The 20,868-nt window shown below is 48.1% G+C and overlaps 1 protein-coding gene across 1 annotated transcript; it reads right to left on the reverse strand.

Moving 5' to 3' along the window:
- Window positions 1-9,108: 9,108 nt before the first annotated feature.
- Window positions 9,109-20,493, reverse strand: NELFB (negative elongation factor complex member B). Its single transcript, XM_085076407.1, has 13 exons — window positions 20,283-20,493; window positions 19,982-20,145; window positions 19,696-19,795; window positions 18,208-18,438; window positions 17,073-17,258; window positions 15,948-16,060; window positions 15,059-15,161; window positions 14,014-14,109; window positions 12,645-12,787; window positions 11,674-11,780; window positions 10,658-10,799; window positions 9,768-9,876; window positions 9,109-9,522 (listed from the first exon to the last, which is right to left on the reverse strand). Exons 1-13 carry the CDS (start codon window positions 20,382-20,384, stop codon window positions 9,385-9,387), a joined length of 1,734 nt encoding a protein of 577 aa, XP_084932533.1. The 5' UTR covers window positions 20,385-20,493; the 3' UTR covers window positions 9,109-9,384.
- Between the last annotated feature and the right edge of the window lie 375 nt (window positions 20,494-20,868).

Consider the following 20,868-nt stretch of genomic DNA (forward strand, 5'->3'; position numbering starts at 1 on the left):
CGAGTCCTTTCTGTTTGGAGTGGAGGATCTTGCTCAGCGGAGATCTGGTTGTGCTACCAGATCACAGAACCCCAGACTGGTGCAAGTCAGAAGGGACCTTAAAACTCACTTTGTTCCAACCCCTGCCATGGCAGGGACACCTTCCACTGTCCCAGACTGCTCCAAGCCCTGTCCAACCTGGCCTTGGACACTGCCAGGGATCCAGGGGCAGCCACAGCTTCTCTGGGCGCTCTGTGCCAGTATCTGAACACCCTGAGATCCTCTCAGCCTCTCCTTTTTTCCTCCAAGGACACAATGCAAGATTTGTGCTTGGAATTTCTAGCGGGATAAAAGTATAAAGTGTCTTGCAATAAAGACAAACAAAGAAAACAAAAAATGCCCCCCCCCAATTGTTTGTATAAAGCAAACAAAAAATGCCCTCCCCCAATAGTTTTTAAGACCATCTTACTCAAAATTCTCATTCTTCCAGTGCAATCTTTCCATAAGTGAAACAATAAGCCCTGAATAACTAATTTTGATCTTCCAAAAGCAGCTCAAACCTGTGCTAACTGCAGAAAAGGGGACCCAGGGGAGGCAAACACAGGGATCCCCAGGATCCTCCATCCCACAGCTTCTACAGGGACACAGGGAGTGCTGGCCTTGGGGTTCCACACACTAGGCAGCACAATTCTGGTATGACAAACACATCATAACCATCCCATTATAAACTCACCACGAGGAAGCTGCTTCTCACCTATCCCAGGCTACCATACCCTCCTGAGGTTAGAGGTTTCTCAGAAACTTTTGCCCTTTGGTGTCTAAGTGCACACAAGTGTGCAGTAGCCAGGGCTTTGATAGTTTTCTATGAAATACAAACTAAATACACATTGAGGGATGTAAAATCCATGTTTTACACAATAGATCTGCATAGGAAATAAACTCAAGGGCAGCATCAACACCCCAGACAAACATGCACCTCCAAGTGCTGTGGGACTTTCCTGCAGCCAACTCACAGTGAGCCCAGAAGTGCTGAGTAACTCTCTAAATTGGGAGGAGAAGAGCTCGTGGAGGGAGTGAGCAAGTGAATGAAAGCAGCCAGGGCTGGAGGTGTTCTAGCTGCTCCGAAAATGGGAATACTTGAGGTTCTCCATGAAAAGATAGTGGAGCTGTTCTCATGGCAACAGGGAGAGTTGCCAGGCTGCGGGTGATGGGTCCTAATGTATGGTATGAGTGAGACGTGGTGAGGGATTGGAGACCAAGGACAACACTGATTTTTTTATACATATGCAATTTTTGATGAGTAAACCCAACGTGACTCCTTTGTTCCAGTGGGGAGCAGCTTTTCCCTCAGGGAGAGACTTCACCAGGATAGGAGCAGCAGAATAACTCATAACAACTTACTCAGATCTGGAAAAGGTGCTCTAACATCTGAACAAAAACAATATTTAATACTACATAAGGTAGAAAAGCCAACAACTCGTGAGCTGAGAGCATGGCAGCTGATTCCCAAACTGACTAGTCACGTGCAGTAAGTTCTTTGACAAATGAGTCAAAAATATTTAGAATTGAGAGTGATTAAAGCCCAGGTTGGGAGGACAGGATGGGAGCTGGTGGTGCTGCTGAGGGACCTCTGTGGTGGCTGTGGGGTACAAAGGGTCCTGGACCCCTCTCACAGTAGTGGGGATCCCTGGAATGTTGGTGTTTCCCCTCTGCCCCTCAGCCTGAAGGTAGATTTAGATCAGATATTGGGAAGAAATCCTTCCTTGGGAGTGTGGTGAGGCACAGGGTGCCCAGAGAAGCTGTGGCTGCCCCTGGATCCCTGGCAGTGTCCAAGGCCAGGCTGGACAGGGCTTGGAGCAGCCTGGGATAGTGGAAGTTGTCCCTGCCCATGACAGGGAGTGTAACAAGGTGAGTTTTAAGGTTTCTTCCAACCCACACCAATGTGTGTTTATGTAATTCCACTACTTCAGCCCAAGGGCACAGCCTCAGTGTTCTCATGGAGAAGTCTGGTGGGAACAGAAGCACCTGTGAGGATTCTCCACATGTCCAAAACTCTCAGTAGAGCCCAGCAGCAGTTTGCAAACTCCCTGTGGATTCCTAAGAGTTAGGAGCAATTCCCAGCTGGGCTGTTGCCCTGTTTGATGATCATCAGTGCCCAAGAGATGCACCAACAAAATGTGTCTGTGAGGTTCTCACATAACACAGGCACCAAACAGAGCTCACCTGCAGGCCTTGAGCTGCTCCTCCAGCTGTCCACTGCTCTGCAAATGGCTTTAAGGAACAGCCAGCACTCCTCAGGGACACCCTGGCCCTGCTGCTGCTTTCAGAGCACTCCACAGAAGTGACAGGGAGGTGGAACCTCAATGGAGGCTGTGTGGAAGAAGCTCCCCAGCTTGAAGTGACAGGGAAGTGAAGTGACAGGGTGAGGTCAGAGAGCCTGGAACTCAGGCAGGCTTTGAAGAGCAGGGAAGGGAAAGCAAATGTTGGGGTACAAAGCAGGCTGCCCCAGTTGTGGTGGAGCACAAAGCCATGCAGAAGAGAACTCTTTCTACTTGAAGCAGACACAAAGGGACACAGCTGAGCTCCTGAGCAATGACAACATCTCATTCCTAAGCAGCAGCAAGGGCAGGTCTGAAATTCCTTTGTAAAACCAGAGTGGAAATGAGGTCAAGTTCCTTTGTCCAGGGCTCAGTCCAGCTGATTGGGCTGGAATTAAAACCCAGAATAATTGAGTAATCACTGAGCACTTCCCTCCTTGCAAACCTGACTGCTGCAGCATTCCCATGGTTTGGGCTGTGTATTGTTGGAGCAAAGGCCCTGAGGAACAGGACTGTGTCACTCTGCTCCTCAGGTCTATTTTCCTCAGTTTGGGTGTCAATCTAAGCCTCTTTACTGCCAAAGAGATTTTAAGAAACAGAGGTGGTAAGTGCCAGTTAATATTATTTTCTATTCACTGCAGCCCCAAGAGCACCATGTAACACCAAAGATCACCTTCCTTCAGGTTCCTGGGACTCATCCATCATCCTGTTCTTCCACTTGGAATGTGCTATAACTGACTAACAAATGGGAAAACCTTCCTTACCAAGGCTCACCACTGACCCAGAACTTTCCCAGTCTCCAAGGTGCATCACAATAAAACTATTTTGTTGCAGTAAATCAGGGCTGACCTAAACCTTGTCACAATTTTTGGCTTTTTAGAAGGAACTCCTGAGCTTCACTGGAAAGACAGTGATCTGCATTCCCCTCCAGCTACCAGGATGGACAAGTTCTGGAAACACCAAACCTCCCACATGCAGGTTGAACTGAAAGATCAGGACAAGCAGCTCTTGCAAGAGGCCACGAGGTCATGGCCCAAAATTCCTGTGGTATCCAGAAGGTCCAGTGACACCCCCAGGCAGAGTCAGGCCACAAACACCTGCAAGTGCAAGTGCCTCTGCTCAGATACAGCCCTGGCCTGTGGATTGGAGGAACTTGTGTCTCCAGATGCCCCAAGCAGGACCCTGTTGGTTGCTGGGGTGTTTCCTGCACCTCCACAGCCAAAGCCCATGAATGTTGTCCTGCTGGGCTAGCTGAGATGGAAAACAGATCCCTTCTCTGCCTTTTGGCTGCTCCTCAAGGAACCCACCTGTAAAAATCCCTCTGCAATTATGGGATTATTCAGTGGAGATTAAACAGAGCTCGTTTGGAGAATGTGGGCTGGTGACAAACCTGGCTGTGACCCCACTGGAGCAGAAGTTTTGTTGTTGTTGCCACCCAGGCTTCATTTCACAAGTCCCTGATGACATCTTGGACAATGTGTGAGCTCAGGGGGATAAACCACTGCAGCCACAGCCCTCTCTTTCCTCTCTCAGCACGCCAGAGCTCCCTTCCTGCACTCAGGGGTCCAACACATCTGGAAGCAGAGAGGAGAGTGGATATAAACTGCCAGAACAGCTCTCAGCCCTCACAGCAGACAGGAGATGGGAGTTTCAGAGTTAAAAAGAACTAGGGGCACAGCAGAATCTGCCAGCTCCTTCCACAGGCTCATATAATTAACAAAAAAAAAAAAAAAAGAACAGATGCTATGAGACACATTTCTTCTGAAGGTATTTACTTGCTTCTACCTACAACTGTGCCTGAAAAAGTGGCAATATGAAACTGCACTCTTAATCATTGGGTTGCTTTGTATCAGATTGTTAATGACTCATCATCAGGATTTTATACACATTTCACCACTTCTTTATTCTGTTAACCCTCATCTGGCAACTCAGCTTTGGCACAGCAAATTGATGCTGGCCTGAGGGAAAAAAATAACATTAAAACTACAAGTAATAACAATTATCTCCTGAGTCCTGGATTGGTTTTCTCTAACAATGGCACAAGAACCAGCATGGTTTTATTCTGGCTCAAGCTGGATGGATGGTTACAGGAATTACTACAGAAATATCTGAGGGTGCTGAAGCCCTGGCATAGGGTGCCCAGAGAAGCTCTGGCTGCCCCTGGATCCCTGGAAGTGTCCAAGGCCAGGCTGGACAGGGCTTGGAGCAGCCTGGGATAGTGGAAGGTGTCCCTGCCCATGGCAGGAAGTGGAAAAAGATGAGTTTTAAGGTCCCTTCTGACCCAAACCCTGCTGATTCTCTTTCTCCCTTCCTTGCCACAGAATAACATTGACAGAAGCTGTTGAAGAAGGAAAGATCCTGATTCTCAGTGCTGAGCTGCTGCCCCTAACACAGGCAGTGTGAGGCTGGGGTCTCCCAGGGATGTTTTCCTCTTCCTTGGGCACAGACCCTGCTGATGAGGAGAAGCAGAGCACAGACACCCCAGGGCAGCTCTGTCAGCCCAGGTGAGCTACCTTTGCCCCTTGTGCAATTGTTTTGCAAGAAAAGGAAGCTGGTTTCACTGCCTCCAGTTGTTCAGCTTTGTCCTTCTCCTCAAACTCCCCTGGCAGGTCCATCCAGCAGGCCAAAATCCACCCACACAGATGGTTCAGCTGCTTTCTGTGAAGTTCTCCTTCCAGCTGGACTGACCTCGTTATCTTTAGTGTGGTCTCCACATGCTGCTGGGTTCTCCTCAATTTGCTGATGGTCCTTTTTGCACCACAGAGGGCAAGAACAGGGAAGGGACTTGGGAAAGAGCAGGGAATGCAGAGGATGTCCATGAACTGGAGCAACCATAGGGCTGCAACCCTGTCTGATGTGTCCTCAACACTGACTGACCTTGGGTGGAGCTGCCCTCAATCCATGTTTTACACCCACCTGAAGCTCTGAGGAGCTGATTTGCAAGAAATCAAGAATTGCAAGAATTGTTTTCAATGCTGAGCCTGACTCTGGTGGAAGGACAGTGCTGGCAAGGACACTCAGAGCATGCCTGGGGTTCAGAGCCATGAGGAAAGAGCTCTGTCCTTGTTAACAAAACAGCCTTGGGGGGACATAAAGGTGAGAAAGGCAAGTGGAGAGTGCAGAGAGGTCACAGCAGCATCTATCAGAGCTGCAGGAAAGGTTAGAAATACTTCCTCCTCCTGCAAAGCCCTTCATCAGGACACCTCTCCAGGGACACAGCTGTATTAACAGCAGCACTTGTGTGCCAGGAGAGACTTCTCACTGCTGGACAAAAGGAAACAAAAAGCAGCATCTGTGTGACATCCAGCAAAACTGGAATAAAGGCTGGGGACTCAGAATGGCCCCTGTGCTGTCTCTGCCTCTGGAGTGACTCAGAGCAGCCAAGGACAGGCTGTGGCACAGCCCTGCTGCTGGGTACCTCCAAACACACCTCCTCAGGCAGCCCCAGCATGAGGAGAGTTCAAATAGCATTTACAGCACCTAGAAACAACTTTATATGCACCTAAGGCAAAACCAGGGTGTTCTCCACCCTCAAAGGGCTGAACTATGCTGAAAAAAGGAATTAAGAAGTAAATAAAGAATTAAGAAAAAGAATAACTCCATCCCAGCTGAAACCAGGACAGGAATTAACAAGATTTTTCATGTCACTTCATTTTCTGGGCTAGATGCAACTCTTCCAAAGTTGAAGACACATTCATCCCAAGGAGCTGGATAAAGGGATCCTCTTTTACAAGGAAAATCACAAACCAAATCCCCCACCATGCACAACTCACCAGAGTTAACCCAAAGGTGACTGTAAAGCCTGAATCTTGCAGCAGCTCAGCCAGAAAAGTCAAGAGACTTGAGAGGGATAACTCGGTTTTCTGCTGTGCAGCATCTGCTCCAGCCTTTGTCAGACACTCCTTTCAATGTCCATCTTCCCTCCAGCCACCTGCACCACATCCTATCCATAGTTCCCAATCATTTTCCAGTGGATCCAATGCCCACAGCACCAAGAACAGAGTGTTCAGTCAGTGAGCAGATGCTTTGGAGCATTCACAAGTGTGAGGGTGCCTGACAATGCCTTCAGTTGTCCAGTCCCCACCTCTTGTTACCCTGTAAGTCACAGCCTAACTGAGCCTGAAGAGCCTCACTGGGCTCTGAGCTCCCCTGATCCCTCAGGAAAGCCCACAGACTGCTCCAGCTAATTTGAATTCTTTGTAAAAATTCCCTCGGCAGTCAGGCACAGCAGGTTTGGAGAGAATACAGCGTTTGTTCGTGTCACAGGTATCACCCCCCTGTTGAAAAGACAAACTGTCACCTCCAAGCGTAAGCAGGGAGCGATTCCAGCTCGCCGTGTGCCTCTCCGGCAGGGATTCCAGGGCAGGCAGGGCTGCACCACCCTCTAGTGCACACCCACAGCAGTGCTGTGCTCTCGGCTTCCCCTGTGCTGAAAGATGGAGAAAGAATTCCCTTCTCCAGCCTGCATGAACCTCCCCCGGAGCTGTGCCGGGAGCATCCCCTCAACAGCAGCTGCGGGAGCAGAAGGGAGAGAAACCCTCTGAGTGGGAACTCCGGAGCAGAACCAAGAGCTATCCTGGCCCTGGCACAGGGAAAAGCCACTGTCCTGCACCCCAGACCCTGCACACCCAGCACCCTGCACCCCGTAGCCCCAGAGCCCTGGAATCTGGATCCCTGGCATTCCAGACCCTGCACCCCATATCCCTGCATCCCTGGAATCCCAGACCCTGCACATCCAGCACCCTGCACCCTACACACCCCTGGATCCCCAGGACCCCTGACCCTGCACCCCACCACAGCCAGCTCAGCTCCTGCTGTGCAGAGATTTACAAGTACAACGAGTCTGTGTAATTCCCAGTGCAGGAAACCTTTCTTGTCTCCAAATATGGAAGCAGATGTTTACTACTACAGTGTGTTTTCTGGAAGTTGTCTTCTCACACCTTTCAGCAGCAGCAAGCCAGGAGAGCACAGACTGGCAGCTACTCCCCTCTCAGCTACCCAGCTCTCCCCTCCTCAGCCAAACTGGGAATGGCCAGTTCATATTCTGAGATTTTGTTTCTTCAGGGACATTAAAAACTGGGGAAAAAATCACCATTGTCTACATCAGTACTGTGGGTACAGCCTGAAATATGAGACAGTTAAAAAAAAAAAAAAAATCAGCCTAGATTACAAATTCCTGCTGCAGGAAAGCACCACGTCAGCCTCAGGATAAGGGGAACCTCAAGCAACAGAGAGAATCCCCAAAACAACCCTAAAATAACCTCCAAGGCTGAGCAGAGCACGAGTCTGAGCAGGTTCATTGCCAAAGGTTTGGCAGCAGTGTGGGATGTTATTTTGTCTAAGTTACCAGGACAGTTTAACCAGCTTGAAACCAAAACTTTGCAAGAAAGACCCAATTGTTATGGCCAGGCCCTGCTTCCAACAAATTCAGTATCAGAACAGCTGAGAGGCAACACTGACCCAGGAGCTGCAGTGGAGACAAGGGGCACAAGGGAAATCTGGGCTCCAGGACACGATTTGTGTCAAACACAAACCTATCCCACCTTTCCTGTTCTCCCACAGGATATCACAAATGCCTGCATAAAAAAAAATTAAAGCATCAAGACAATAAAGAGAGGGGACAGTCATTTCCCTCATGCAGCATTTCTGAGCTCAGGAGAAAGAAAACCACAAAAAGAGGGAGGGAGCAGCACTGGGGAGGGAGTTTCCCCTCTACTTAACTACCATGTTTGTTTGGTTTTTTTGGACACAGCTTCAGGAAACAGAAAAGTCCCTTGAGCACAACTTGGCACTCAGAATGCTCAAGTCCCAGGAAACAAAGGCTGATGTGGGGGAAAAAAAAGGGAAGAGGCTTAGGTTGGATATCAGGACAAGGTCCTTCCCCCAGAGGATGGTCAGGCACTGAACAGGCCTCTGCATGCTCCACCTGAGGCAGCAGCAAAAGCAGAACTGCAACAGAAACAGTGACACCAGTGAGCTATGAACAGACCTGCCAGCCTGGAGAAGCTTAGGAGTGATCTAATTGCAGCCTCCCAGTACCTGCAGGGAGCCTTCAAGAAAGATGGAGAGAGACTCTTTACAAGGGCCTGGAGTGTCAGGACATGGGGGAATTGCTTCTGGAGGGCAGAGTTAGATGGGATATTAGGAAGGAACTGTTCCCTGTGAGGGTGGGCAGGCCCTGGCACAGGGTGCCCAGAGAAGCTGTGGCTGCCTCTGGATCCCTGGCAGTGTCCAAGGCCAGGTTGGACAGGCTTGGAGCAACCTGGGATAGTGGAAGGTGTCCCTGCCATGGCAAGGGTGGGACTGGATGGTCTGAAAGGTCCCTTCCAACCCAGGTAATTTCTGTGATTCTGTTTTTTCAGACACTGAATTTGACTCCACCTACACTCAACTGTTACTGAGGAACATCACTGTCTTGTTCTTTGTAAGCAGTTCCAGGACTCACTTCAAGATACTTTTTTGGAGAAAAGTGGGGAGAAGAGTGGAGAGAATGGTTCAATTTCTGGCTCTCTTTGTGAAAGCCCATGTGAGAAGAGGCTGTTGACTGCTGCTTGGGCTGCTGACAGCAGTGGGCACCTCTGACTAGTGCAGCATCTTACCGTGTGCCACAAGAGCTGGAACCTCAAACAGGAAATGGTTTCAGTGGAGCTCATCTCCTCTGACTTCCTCCTCTTGAGCATCTTCTGCAGAGACCCTGAGGGGCAGACCAAGGCCAAAGGAAGCCATGATCAGCCTCAGGAGTTCACACCACCTGCTCACCCACACTGGGGCTCCACACTCACTGAGCAGTTTAAAAACACAGGATGCCAAGTTTAAAAATATGCATTTTCTTTTTTGTTTTAAAAATGTACAGTCAGATTTTAAGACGATCTACAAGAAGACACTCAGCTATCTTTAAGAAAAGTAAACCTTGCAATGCACTGCATACAGTTTTCTAACCAGCAAGAGCCAGCGAGTTGGGTGAACTGCAGCGTTTCCTGAAGGAGCTTCAGTGGCTTTGTTTTGGTTTCCACCACGTGGGCAGAGACACTCAGAAGGCAGCACAGGGTCAGTTCCTCTGCTCTCAGTCCTGCCCTGCAGCCCCAGCTCAGCGTGAGGCTGGGGTGGGCACAGTGGGCAGGGGCAGCTCCATGGAGGGAGACTCAGTCACTTCAGCTGGGCTGGGCTTGCGGAGCTCCAGCTTCTCACTGAGTTGGTTGTAAAGCTCCTTCACAGCTTCCCCACTCTGCAGGATGAGAATCAGGGAGGGGGGAAACAGGAGAGTCATACTCCATTCCAGCCAGAACACCAAGGGTGCCTTCAGCCTGTGTGTTTTAACACAAACCAACACAGAAAGAGGAAGCTACAAGGTAATTAAGCCTCAGCTTGGTACACTTGGAAAGCAGAGCTCATGTTCCATTAAACAACGTCTGGAAAAGCAGCTGCTTTCATTTGCTATTAGCTTTCCCTTTCTCCTGCTTCCCTTCCTACCTGCTTGGTGGGTTCCAAAGCCTTCTGGAGAGACTCTAGTTTGGCTGGGGCCACTTTGTGATGCAGATGCAGCAGCAGCCTGAGCACATGTCTGTGCACATTCTCCTTCCTGTGAAAGCAGAGTAACCAAGATAAACTAACCATCTTGAGAACAAGGAAGCCCCAGGAACAGCACCAGAATAATTTACTCTATCACAGACTTTGTGATAATTTTCCAAAACCCCTGAGAATTGTAGCTTCTGTAAGGGGCTAACTTAGTGTAAGCACTAACACTGCCTTAGACCTTCAAGGATTCAAGGAATTGTTCAACAGGAGTGGATTACCTGCACAACCATGAGGAGGGAGGGGCAGATTTTAAGCACAGAAGTGGCAGCAGCTGCTCTCTGTAGGACAGGCACTTGCAGGAAGATGTTTCTCCCTCAAGTGTGTGGAGGAAGCAGCAGCACTATATGCTGCTATGCCCCAACAACACTTTCAGCCACTTTTGGGGAAGCTTTGTGGAGGTTGGATTGGTCTGCAGGCCACCAGCCAAACCACAGTGACTGACCAGGGGTAACAACAGATCTTTGTGTGCAGCTGATACTTCAGCAAAAAGCTGAACTACATATCCAGAGCTATTGCAAAGTCTGAAGGATATTCTCCTTTGCAACTCCAACTTAGGGATAATGAAATACAGTTGAGATAATAATTCATAGTCAAGACATAACCATTTTGCTGATAAAACCTTGATCCCAAAACACAGGCTTTTCCTTAAAGGAAAACAGCATCAGGCTAATATTTCCACTGTCTGTGAAGAATTTGATGAACTATTGTACTGTTGTTCAAAGCAGTAAAACCTCTCCCAGGAATTCTGTAAACTCCCTGTCTTCAGTGAGAAAAATCTGCTTTACCTGGAGCAGGCAGTGAGAAAGAAGCCATCAAAGAGGCTGGTGCAGAACTCCTCAAGTGCAAACTCATCACTCAGCAGGGTGAGGTTACCAGTGAGCAGATGCAGGAAAATGTCACTGAAGGCCAAGTCACCGAATGTCTCAACTATAAAACATGGAACAGAGAGAGACTGACAGGGATGTGCCAAAACCTGTCCACACAGTTCATGTTCCTGCTGAAAACCTTGCAGTGAGATTTCATCATAGAATGGTTTGGTTTGGAAGGGACTAAAGATCATCCAGTGCCACCCCTGCCATGGCAGGGACACCTTCCACTATCCCAGGCTGCTCCAAGCCCTGTCCAGCCTGGCCTTGGACACTGCCAGGGATCCAGGGGCAGCCACAGCTTCTCTGGGCACCCTGTGCCAGGGCCTCATCATCCTGACAGGGAAGAATTTCTTCCTAATGTCTAATCTAAGCCTTCTTTCTCTCAGTCATTTTTTTCTCATTTCCTTTGATAACAGGCAGCCCAGGCAGATGGCTTTGATCTTTCAGACAGAAAAGATTAGAAGCAGATTGCTCCAGAGCTCTCCTACAACTCATCCCAGAGGAGTCAGTGAACAAGATAATACTGGTGAAAAAATTAAGGCTGTGTTCAGTCCTATTTTGTTACAAGCTTTTCACCACACAAAGCCAAGTCCCAGCAACTTCTGGCCACCTGCAATCACTCTGGGCAGCAGCAGAATTAGGCCACCTGCTCTCTTATCTTTCAGATTCATTCCAAACAGTTCTCAACTAATCTCATTGTTAATGGAGGCCTTGATGTAACAACTACTGACCCTCAGCCACTGTCCCCAAACTCTCAGATCTGCAGAGATTGCAGACAAACCCAAACACTTCTGCAAGGACTCACAACTAAGTCACCAGAAGAGCCAAAGGCCCATTATGTCTGTCTCTGAAAACCCTTTCACTCCAGGTTTAGCTGCCTCCTGGGTGTCCAATACAAGGCAAAAGTCACAGAAGAGGAGACAAAAACTTACCTAGTGCTGGCAGGAGCCTAAGGAAAGCATTCTTGTTCCTCTGTTTGGTGATGTGAAGGATGTAGTACAGCCCAATCTCACACGCTATTCTGTTCTCCTGCAGGAATCTGTTACAGCACAAGCAAAGCTTCTTTATCAATGAAGCTAAAACAGATTTTTTAAATGTTAAGAGTTTTTTAAAGATGTTTAAAATACTTTGGGGATAGTTATCAAGCAGGTACAGCAGTAGCTAACCTCAAACACACTGAAGAGCAGTGACTGAGCAGATGGATCATCCCTATGCTCTCTACCGCACTCCAGCAAAACTGAACATTCAGCAAACAGCTGGAATTAGCTGTGAACATTTATAATGGATTCATGATAAAAGTGCTATTCAAAATGGGGTTTAGAAGAAGCCCAAATACTCAAAAGTTATACAAAGTCCAATACTGTTATAGTCTCCCAAAAGTCAAATATCAACACTGTCATAGAGAAGAGCACAGTCACCAGGACCCAGTATCCCACATTCTGGCACACAGACAAGAATTGTGCTGGAAATTAGTGCAAAATCTGAATACAACAGAGCACACAAAGGTTTTAACTATCTTTCCAACATCCCTGGAGTGACAGGTTATCAACAGAGAAAGGGTGTTTGTGATTTCCAATAGTGCTTTTCAGAACCCAGCGTGAGCACTCATCCAGTTGCACCCAAATAACACCCAAAACTCTGCATTCACTGCCTGGGAAGCTCAACAGAAACACCAAATATTTCCACATTGCATCTGCCAAAAGAATGGTCGTTGTAAGAAATATAATTTTATGTAGATATATTTTATTTGAGGCACCACAATGGAAACCTGTTGAGTTAAAAGGAAAGCTCAGACTTGAATTAGCACTGAATCTTATCCCAAGGCACTGCCTTTAGCACAGGCAGGGTTTCTCCCTGGCAGCTCTGGCTCCAGAGCATGCAGTGGGTGGGGCAAGGTACCTACTTGGTGAAAGCCTCGGGAATGGTGCTGGGGTAGGGGATTGGTCCCTTCTCCTCCGAGGGCAGCTTCTGATCCACAGTGAACGTGTGATCATCCACCACGAAGGACATCAGCAGGGGCAGGAACCTGGTGATCAGCTCGGCTTCCTTGGATGAGGGAGGGACAGAGGGAAGAGAACAAGCCATCATCAGTCACTTCATGCCACCTAATGGTCCTGAAGTGCTGTGACAAAAGCAAGGCACTGCCAGGAGCCTCATCCTACACTGAGGGAAAACAGCTTTCAGACAGCCAGTCAAAATTCTTGAATAATTCACTTCCACATATTCCATGGTAATTAGGAAAACTGTACTTCATCTCAGCTACAGAACTACTCCTGCTCAAATCCTTTCTTTGGACAATTACGTAGCATTTCTTCTGAGAGGCCCTTCCCAGCACTGCTGCAGGTATGGGATATGCTCAGAATGACACCAAACTACTGTTATCAATAACTGCAGACTCCCAGCATGGCCCAGGCTTATTTGTAGTAACACAACCACAAATACATCAGATTTTAAATACAGAATTGGAGATTTCCTTTAGAAAGAAACTGAGCATTTTTCCTAAGAGGTTCATAAGAGAGCACAAATCACTGAAGAACTACTTTCAGAATTACTGGTCACTCTCACTGCTACAGTCCCAGTGTTAATGCCCACCCTCCCTGTGGGTGAATTTAAACGTGCCAACAGCCAGGAATAGATACATTTTGGAGACTTGAAATGTGCCCCTAGGTAAACATTTACTGCTTTATAGCTCAGAACAGAAACAGCAAATCCCTCTTGAGGAACAGCCCTGCTCTGCAGCACCAGGGTTGGTACTCCTGCCCTCAGCTGAACTACCCCAGGGATTCCTGTAATACTGGGCAAGTATTTCCAAAGCATTGAAAGATTACACCTAAATGTGGCACCACACAAAACTGCTTTAACACAGAGCTGAAAGGAAAAACATTTTTCATATCAATGAAAAGCTTCTAAACTGCTACCAGAGTTTGAGACCAGCCTTGGAAATCCTGCTTTCCTCATGCAAGACATGTTCTACAAACTCATCAGTTGTGTACAAGACTCCAGGAAAAATGAGAGAGCAAGGAGCAACCAGTGCTCATTTAATAGAGGTACAGCCTGATTTTAGAGCACTAAGGGCCAAGCACTCATGGAAATAAAAAGGCAGGTAAAGGAAGCTCACAGCATGTCCACTTGAGCTGCTGCTCAGGTTTTTTTCCCAAGAAAGCTCTGATGAGACTTTTGGAGAACAAACATTAAATCACAAATGCAATAAAATTATAAACAAGTCTAATTCTGATTAATTGTGTTAAATTCTAAATATTTAAATGGCTCACCATTTTTGGTTCCTTGAAGACTTGGCTATCAATCATGTCCCAGGCCCCCTGTCCCAAAGACAGCATCCTAAGGAGCAGCAGCAGATCCGGGCTTTCCTCGAATTTTAAGGGGAGAAGAAAAACAGCTGTTTTGATCTTCCACATGAGATATTTATTTGGAAGTAGTGGTTTATATTGAAAGCTGTTCTGGATTAGCAGCTTTATCCAAGACTGCTAAAGGCATTCAGTTCTTCAAGTCAGTTGAAAACTGATCCTCAAATGGGAATCAGATAACTGACACACCTGAGGGTTTGGGGGATTTGTAAATTTATAATGCACCAGGAAGTTTGCAACTATCTGATCACATCTTTTTAAAATGTGTCCAGCTCAATTAGTGCACTAAAATATAAGGTGTGGCAGGACAAAAGAAGTCATCTCAGCATAAGAAAGGAGAAATGGTGTGTAAGAATGACAATGGGTTTTTTGTTTATATTGTATCCTGAAACCCAAACGATTTTCAGTCTTAAACTGTCACAAGGAAGTTAATCCACGCAACAATAACTTTTAACAACTCAGGGATAAACCCAGAAAGTAGCTCACACTGTTCAGACACCTGTCAGGGTGCCCTCCTTTAACACTTAGCACCTCCTGCAGACTCCACTTGCAGGAACTGTGTTTTATCTCAGCCACCAGAGCAGAACAGTGCAAACAAACTGTTTCATTCACCATGGCAGGGAGAAAGGTGCAGCTGTCTGACAAACTGATGGAAGGACAAAGCAGGGAGGCACATATTCTACACATTATTCTGTATTTGCACAGCTGCCAGGGCAGAATGAGCCATGCAAAGACTTCATGGTCAGTTTGGAGAGCTCCAAAATGCCCATGTCCAAACAGCTCCTGCAGAGCTCTACAGCAGGTGCTGCAAATGGACATGAATCATGTTCCCCTTGTTCCTACTGACATATTTGAGAACTTAATGAGACCTGAACAGTGCCAGTCCTCCCCTGATGGCTGTCAGTCAGCCCAGACTATAGTTCAGGTCAGGCATATGAGCTGCAATGCTTACCCTGGGTAAGGTGTCCTGCCCAACCAGGTCTTGCAGGTGCCTTATGGTGCTCAAGGCTAAGGTGTTAATGGCAAAGGGATCACACAGGATCATTGATAAGTCCCTGAGAAGTAAAAATCAAACACTTGTCAGACATAACCAACAACTCTATTGCACAGGTCCACACCCAGCTGTGTGCACCTGATGAACCTTCTCCTGCCTTGTACATAAATAACATTCATGGTGGTTTTGACTTAAAAGAGCACAAAAAACAATTGCTAAAAGTCTTCTGCAGTGAGATCAAGCACAAGATCTCCCACAGGCAGCTGAAGGTCTGCAGGGAGACAGCCCACAGGCAGTGGAGCTCTGGTGGCCCCAGCATTGAGCTGTAAGGCTCTGACTCTCCAGAGTGCTGAGGACAGAAAGGTATCAGAGGCTTTTGAAAAACAACAGGTAAAAGTGAAAAAAAAAATTTCAAATACCAATGGAAAAAAATCTGAAAGTACCAGCTAAATAAAATTCTGTGAGGACACCTTCCAGAAAACTAAGTAGCAGATCACAACAGGGGTGTCATTTGAAGCTAATAAAGTGAATTAACTGATAAACACCATCATCCCATTTTCTTTGGGTTTAAAGCCAGACAAGACATTCATAAGTTATTCTGACTCCCTGACAAAGGCTCAGGCCACAGGGGAGACAAAAGTGGCAACCAAAGCACTGCAAGCTCTGCCACCTGGATGCTCTTGGCTGTGCCCCAGTGCATTGATGGATGTTTGGGATGTGACTGCACAGAGGAGCTGCTGGAGGTTTGCTGGCTTTAGGGAAGAATTAACACCTACAGCATCTGTCAGAGGTTGTGAGTGCCAAGAACCCACTTCCAGTTTCTCAATATACAGCCCAAGTGCCTTACCCCAACACTTGCTCTTGTCCTTTCTTCACTCCATCCAGGAACCCCTGCAGCTCCCGAGCTCTCTTGTTGTCCACGAACTTCTCCCGAATGCAGGCGTCGAGGCACCAGGTAAACTGTCACCAAACAGAGAGAGCTTTATGGACTCATTAAGCCAGAAATAAAACACATGATGGCAGAGAGAACAGGCTCAGAATGACCTCCAAGTATCTCAAATTAAGATGTTTCATTAATGCACTTAGGCATGGTACCACACTGGTTACAAACACAGAAGAGGTCAGAAATACCAGCATCCCAAAAGGAGGTCGGGAATGCCCAGGAAGTTAACCTGGGGTCACTTTCTCCCCTCCCAGGAAAGGCATTCCCTGGCAATTAAGGAGTAGCCATTTATTAAATACACCACTGCCCTGCACACCTGTGGATTTACACAAGTAAGAGACTGAGAAAGAAGCACATCACTTAGAAATAAGAATTTGGTTTGTTTTGGTTTGCAACTGATCTCCCACCCTCTAAATAAGGGAATATTGACAGTGGATGTACTTCTGCTTTAGGGCTGTATTACTGAAATATTTTTAAAGCAGAATATACATAAAACTTAACAACTACTTCAGAGAAAAAGCCTTGTTGCAAGTCACAATGATGCTAACCATGGACAAGGGGCCAGTAATGAGATCCTGCTGTGACATTAACACCTCTGTCACTTCCCAGTATTTGAATAGTTTCTTGTTTTCTTATAATTCAACATCCAGAGTTGAATTATAATACTGTTATGCATACAGTCTACTGACAGATGGAGCATATCCACAGCTGAGTGGGAAGCCTGGAGTAAGAACCTGGGGCTAGCTGATGATTTTTATTATTTTTGCAGCATCTACATAGATTAGATGTCTAATTAGACATTGCTTTTAACACTGCCAAAGTACCCTAAATTTGAATGGTTCATGGATTATGAAATGAAAGCAGACTGCTGGTTAACCAAGGGGAAATTTTCACCTGAAGTTCTAAGGAATGAAAAACATCTAGGTTCAAGGTCTGAACTCTCTTGACAGAAAGAAAGGACTCATCTCCTCTGGGCTTCTTCCAGAAAATTCTCCAGTAATCCCCCCATCTGTGCCACATGATTGGTACCTTATGACAGGGGTCAACAGTGCAGATCTCACTGATCTCCAGGTCGTGCAGTGACATCAGGAGCTCTGCCCTCAGCGTGCAGTAATGGACATTCCTGGTGCGAAGGAACAATGTCCTCAGGAACTGCAGCACCATATCATAGAGCTTCACGTTCTTCCCAATCATCTGGGTCAGCTTCTGCACCACCTGAGCTCAGAGGGGAGAAGATGTGGGCTAAGTACCAAGAGATGCTCTCATTTCACACACACACAAAATGTCAATTAATTATGCTACATGATTTACCAAGATTGAAGCATCTGCTGACATGAGGTCCTGAAAAGGAACTATTTATACCAAGTTTTCCAACAGTGTTTGTTCAAGAGACACTCACCAGATCTTGCAAACCCACAACATGCTTTTATCTCAATCCACGAGTGTCTTTCTTATACCTGTCTGATTCTTCCCCCATCCCCTCAGGGGGAGTGACCAAGTGGATGTGTGGTCCTGAGTGCCCAGCTGGGGTTAAAGCACAACTCTGCAGTGCAAACCTTGAGTAAATTACACCAGGGCACTTACATTAAATGATTTTGAAAGCAAAACAGACCCCTCATGTAAGAGATGTGCTGCCTTCTCTGAAATTCTAGCTTTGTACTGCCTTATAGTAAATTCCATTCAAAGAGCAACTTTTCTGGATGCCAATTAACTACATCTCTCCACGTCCTTTTCAATTTTTACCGAAAAAAGCAACTTCTGTTGAGCTATGTCCACTAAAAAAACAGTCCCAATAAAAGAAATTTAACCTATCAACATACTCAAACTGATGTGATAAGAGATGCTCAGCCTTCAGAACAGCTGAGATGACTGAAGCCAGACTGAACAACACAGAAAAAAATCTGGCCTTGCTTTTTTTTTTTTTCCTAAGTGCATGAACAGCATAGAACATTCATCAATTATTACACATCTATTAAAATAATTCCTGCTGCTTTAATTAAGATGTGTACAAGAAATGGCCTGGTGTTCCTTGCAAAGACTTTGTCCAGCTAAACAACTTCAGCAGCAAAGGTGGGCAGGAGAAAACAGCCCCTGTTATGTGATGGTTGACTGAAAGCTGATAAATTCCCCTCAGCAGCACACTGTGAGGTTCCCTTGTCCTTACCTCTCCTTGACGCCTCGTTTTGGGAGATGGACTGAAGAAATTTTGCAAGAAGGAAATATCATTGCTGAAGAGAATGTTCTCCTTCTCCAGGATGTATTGCTTCAGCAGGGGCGACACCTCATCCCCAAAGAGAGCCTGGTTGTCCTGCCAGATCTGTCTCTTCACCTCCACAGCACAGGCTTTGTACAGATCCTTATCAGCCATCACCAACTTCAGCTTCTTCTCAGGGACCTGCAATCCACACAGCAGTTACACAGTGAGCAGCACCTCACCTGCCCCACTGAGCCTGTAACCCATAACTGACTGCTGGAGACATCTAAATCATGGAATCACAGAATATCCTGAGCTGGAAGGATCACCAGGATCACCCAGCCCAGCTCCTGTCCCTGCACAGACACCCAACAATCCCACCCTGTGCATCCCTGGCAGCATTGTCCGAACACTCCTGGAGCTCTGGCAGCCTCAGGCTGTGCCCATTCCCTGGGGAGCCTGGGCAGTGCCCAGCACCCTCTGGGGGGAGAACCTTTCCTGATCTCCAGCCTGACCTGCCCTGGCCCAGCTCCAGCCATTCCCTGGCTCCTGTCCCTGTCCCAGAGCAGAGCTCAGAGCTGCAGCCCCTGGGCAGCTCTGCCCTCAGTCTGCTCCAGCTCAACAATCCCAGTGCCCTCAGCTGCTCCTCTCATGGTCCTTCCAGGCCCTTCACCATCCTTTCAACATTCTCCAACAGCTCCAGATATTTCTTATATTGTGGTGCTCAAATTGCCCCCAGGACTGGAGGTGAGGCTGCCCCAGTGCAGAGCAGAGCAGGACAATCCCCTCCATCCCCTGATCCCCACCTCAGGCAGTCTGGGCATTCACCCTTCAGGACCATAAAGTCCCAGCAGTATCACGGGCTTGGCTTTTACCTTCTCCTGTAGCAGGAAGCCAGCTCTAACACACTTCTTCAACCACCACATCACACCCCAAGCTCCTCATCTCATTCAAAGAAAACAGATTTACTTTAAATCTACAACACTGAGATTTGAGGTGATGTTTCTGAACTCCTTAATTTATTGAAGTTCCTGTAGCATTTTGAATCCATTACCCTAAGTGCAATATGGTATTTTTAATAAGGGCATTCCTAGAGATTTTTGTTTCCTAGAGACCTGAATCTCCCTCCTGCCTGCTTCTAATTGCACTCTTCAAGTTTTACCTTCCACTTGTCACAGATTTGTAAATCAGCTGTGGAAAAAATCACTGACAGGTGGACTGAAGAAAATAGGGAAATAGTCTCATCTGATTACAAAAATGTAAAACGCTTTTTTAATTATTCCACTGAGTCATTAGCAGACCCAATAACATATTACATCTTCAGTCAGCCCCTGCCACTGAACAACACACTTGCAGAAGGTGCAGAGCGAGCACAGCCCACCTGCCAGAGCCACAACAGAGATGTCACAGCAGTGACACACCATGTCACACCTCAGGCCCACAGTGCAGTGGTCCTACCTTGGGCAAGTGCTTCATGACACACATGACCACGGGCTGTATCGAGGGCATCTTGACCAGGGAAAAGCTCTTCTCTAGGAGATCTTCCAGCTTCTTGTACCTGAAAACAAGGAAAAGCACAACACTAAGCACCCTGGAGCAGTAAAGGAACAAAGTGGCTCATCTCAAAGCCAGTGGAACTCAGTCCCTGAGGAACCCAATCCTCCTTGCAGAAGTCACCCATTCACTCCATTTTCACACAGAATTCCCAGCTCGCTCCAAGAAACCAACAAGACTGCTGACAAACCTCTCCTCGACCTTCCCCTCCAAAGCGATGGCAGAGACCCTCTCCAGCAGCTTCTCCCGCAGCTCATCGAACACGGACTGGTGGAACTCGAGCCGGGGGGTGCCGTGCAGGTCCAGGAAGGGCAGGGCATACTGCAGCGAGGGCAGCAGCACGCCGTTCTCCGTCTGCAACACAACCGCAGCGGGCACTGAGAACGGCACGCCGGAGAACAAACAAAAAGGGGAAAAGCCCAGACAGCACTCGGGGCCGCCCCGTGCTCCCTGTCCCCGCGCGGCCCGGCGCCACACGGCACCTCCCGCACCTGGAACTGCTCGATGGCCTTCAACGGCTCCGTGCAGTTCGTGAGGGTCTCCTTGAGGTCTTCGCCATTGGCCACTCCCAGCTCCTGCAGCCCCGCGTACATCTCGGCCTGGCCGGGCTAGCGGGGCCGCCCGCGGCTCAGCTCGCGCTGCCGATCCCGATCCCGATGCGATCCCGATGACAATAACAATCCCGATGCCGCTCCCGGCCCGATCCCGATCCCGCCTCAGCTCCCGCCCCGGCCCCGCGCGGTCCGCCCCCAGCCCGCCCCGCAGCCCGCGTGCCGCAGCACCAAGGTTCCGCCGCAGCAAGGTTCCGCGCGGCTGCCTGGCTGGCCCTGGGCTCGCCGCGGGCTCCGAGCGGGGCCACCGCGGCCACCGCCTCCCGGGGAGCGCGGTGCTTCTCACCGGACAGAGCTCAGGGAGCCTTTGGACAGCGTTCTCAGGAGCACAGAATCACGGAATGGTTCGGGTTGGCAGGGAGCAGAGCGGGTCAGCTGGTCTCACCTCCCTTCCCAGCGCGGTCATCCCAGGGCAGCTGGCACAGGATTGTGTCCACACGGTTCTGGAATATTTCCAGGGAGGGAG

The sequence above is a fragment of the Lichenostomus cassidix genome, chromosome 17 (assembly GCF_008360975.1).
Source record: "Lichenostomus cassidix isolate B80296 chromosome 17, HeHo_3.0, whole genome shotgun sequence".
Classification (NCBI taxonomy): Eukaryota; Metazoa; Chordata; class Aves; order Passeriformes; family Meliphagidae; genus Lichenostomus; species Lichenostomus cassidix.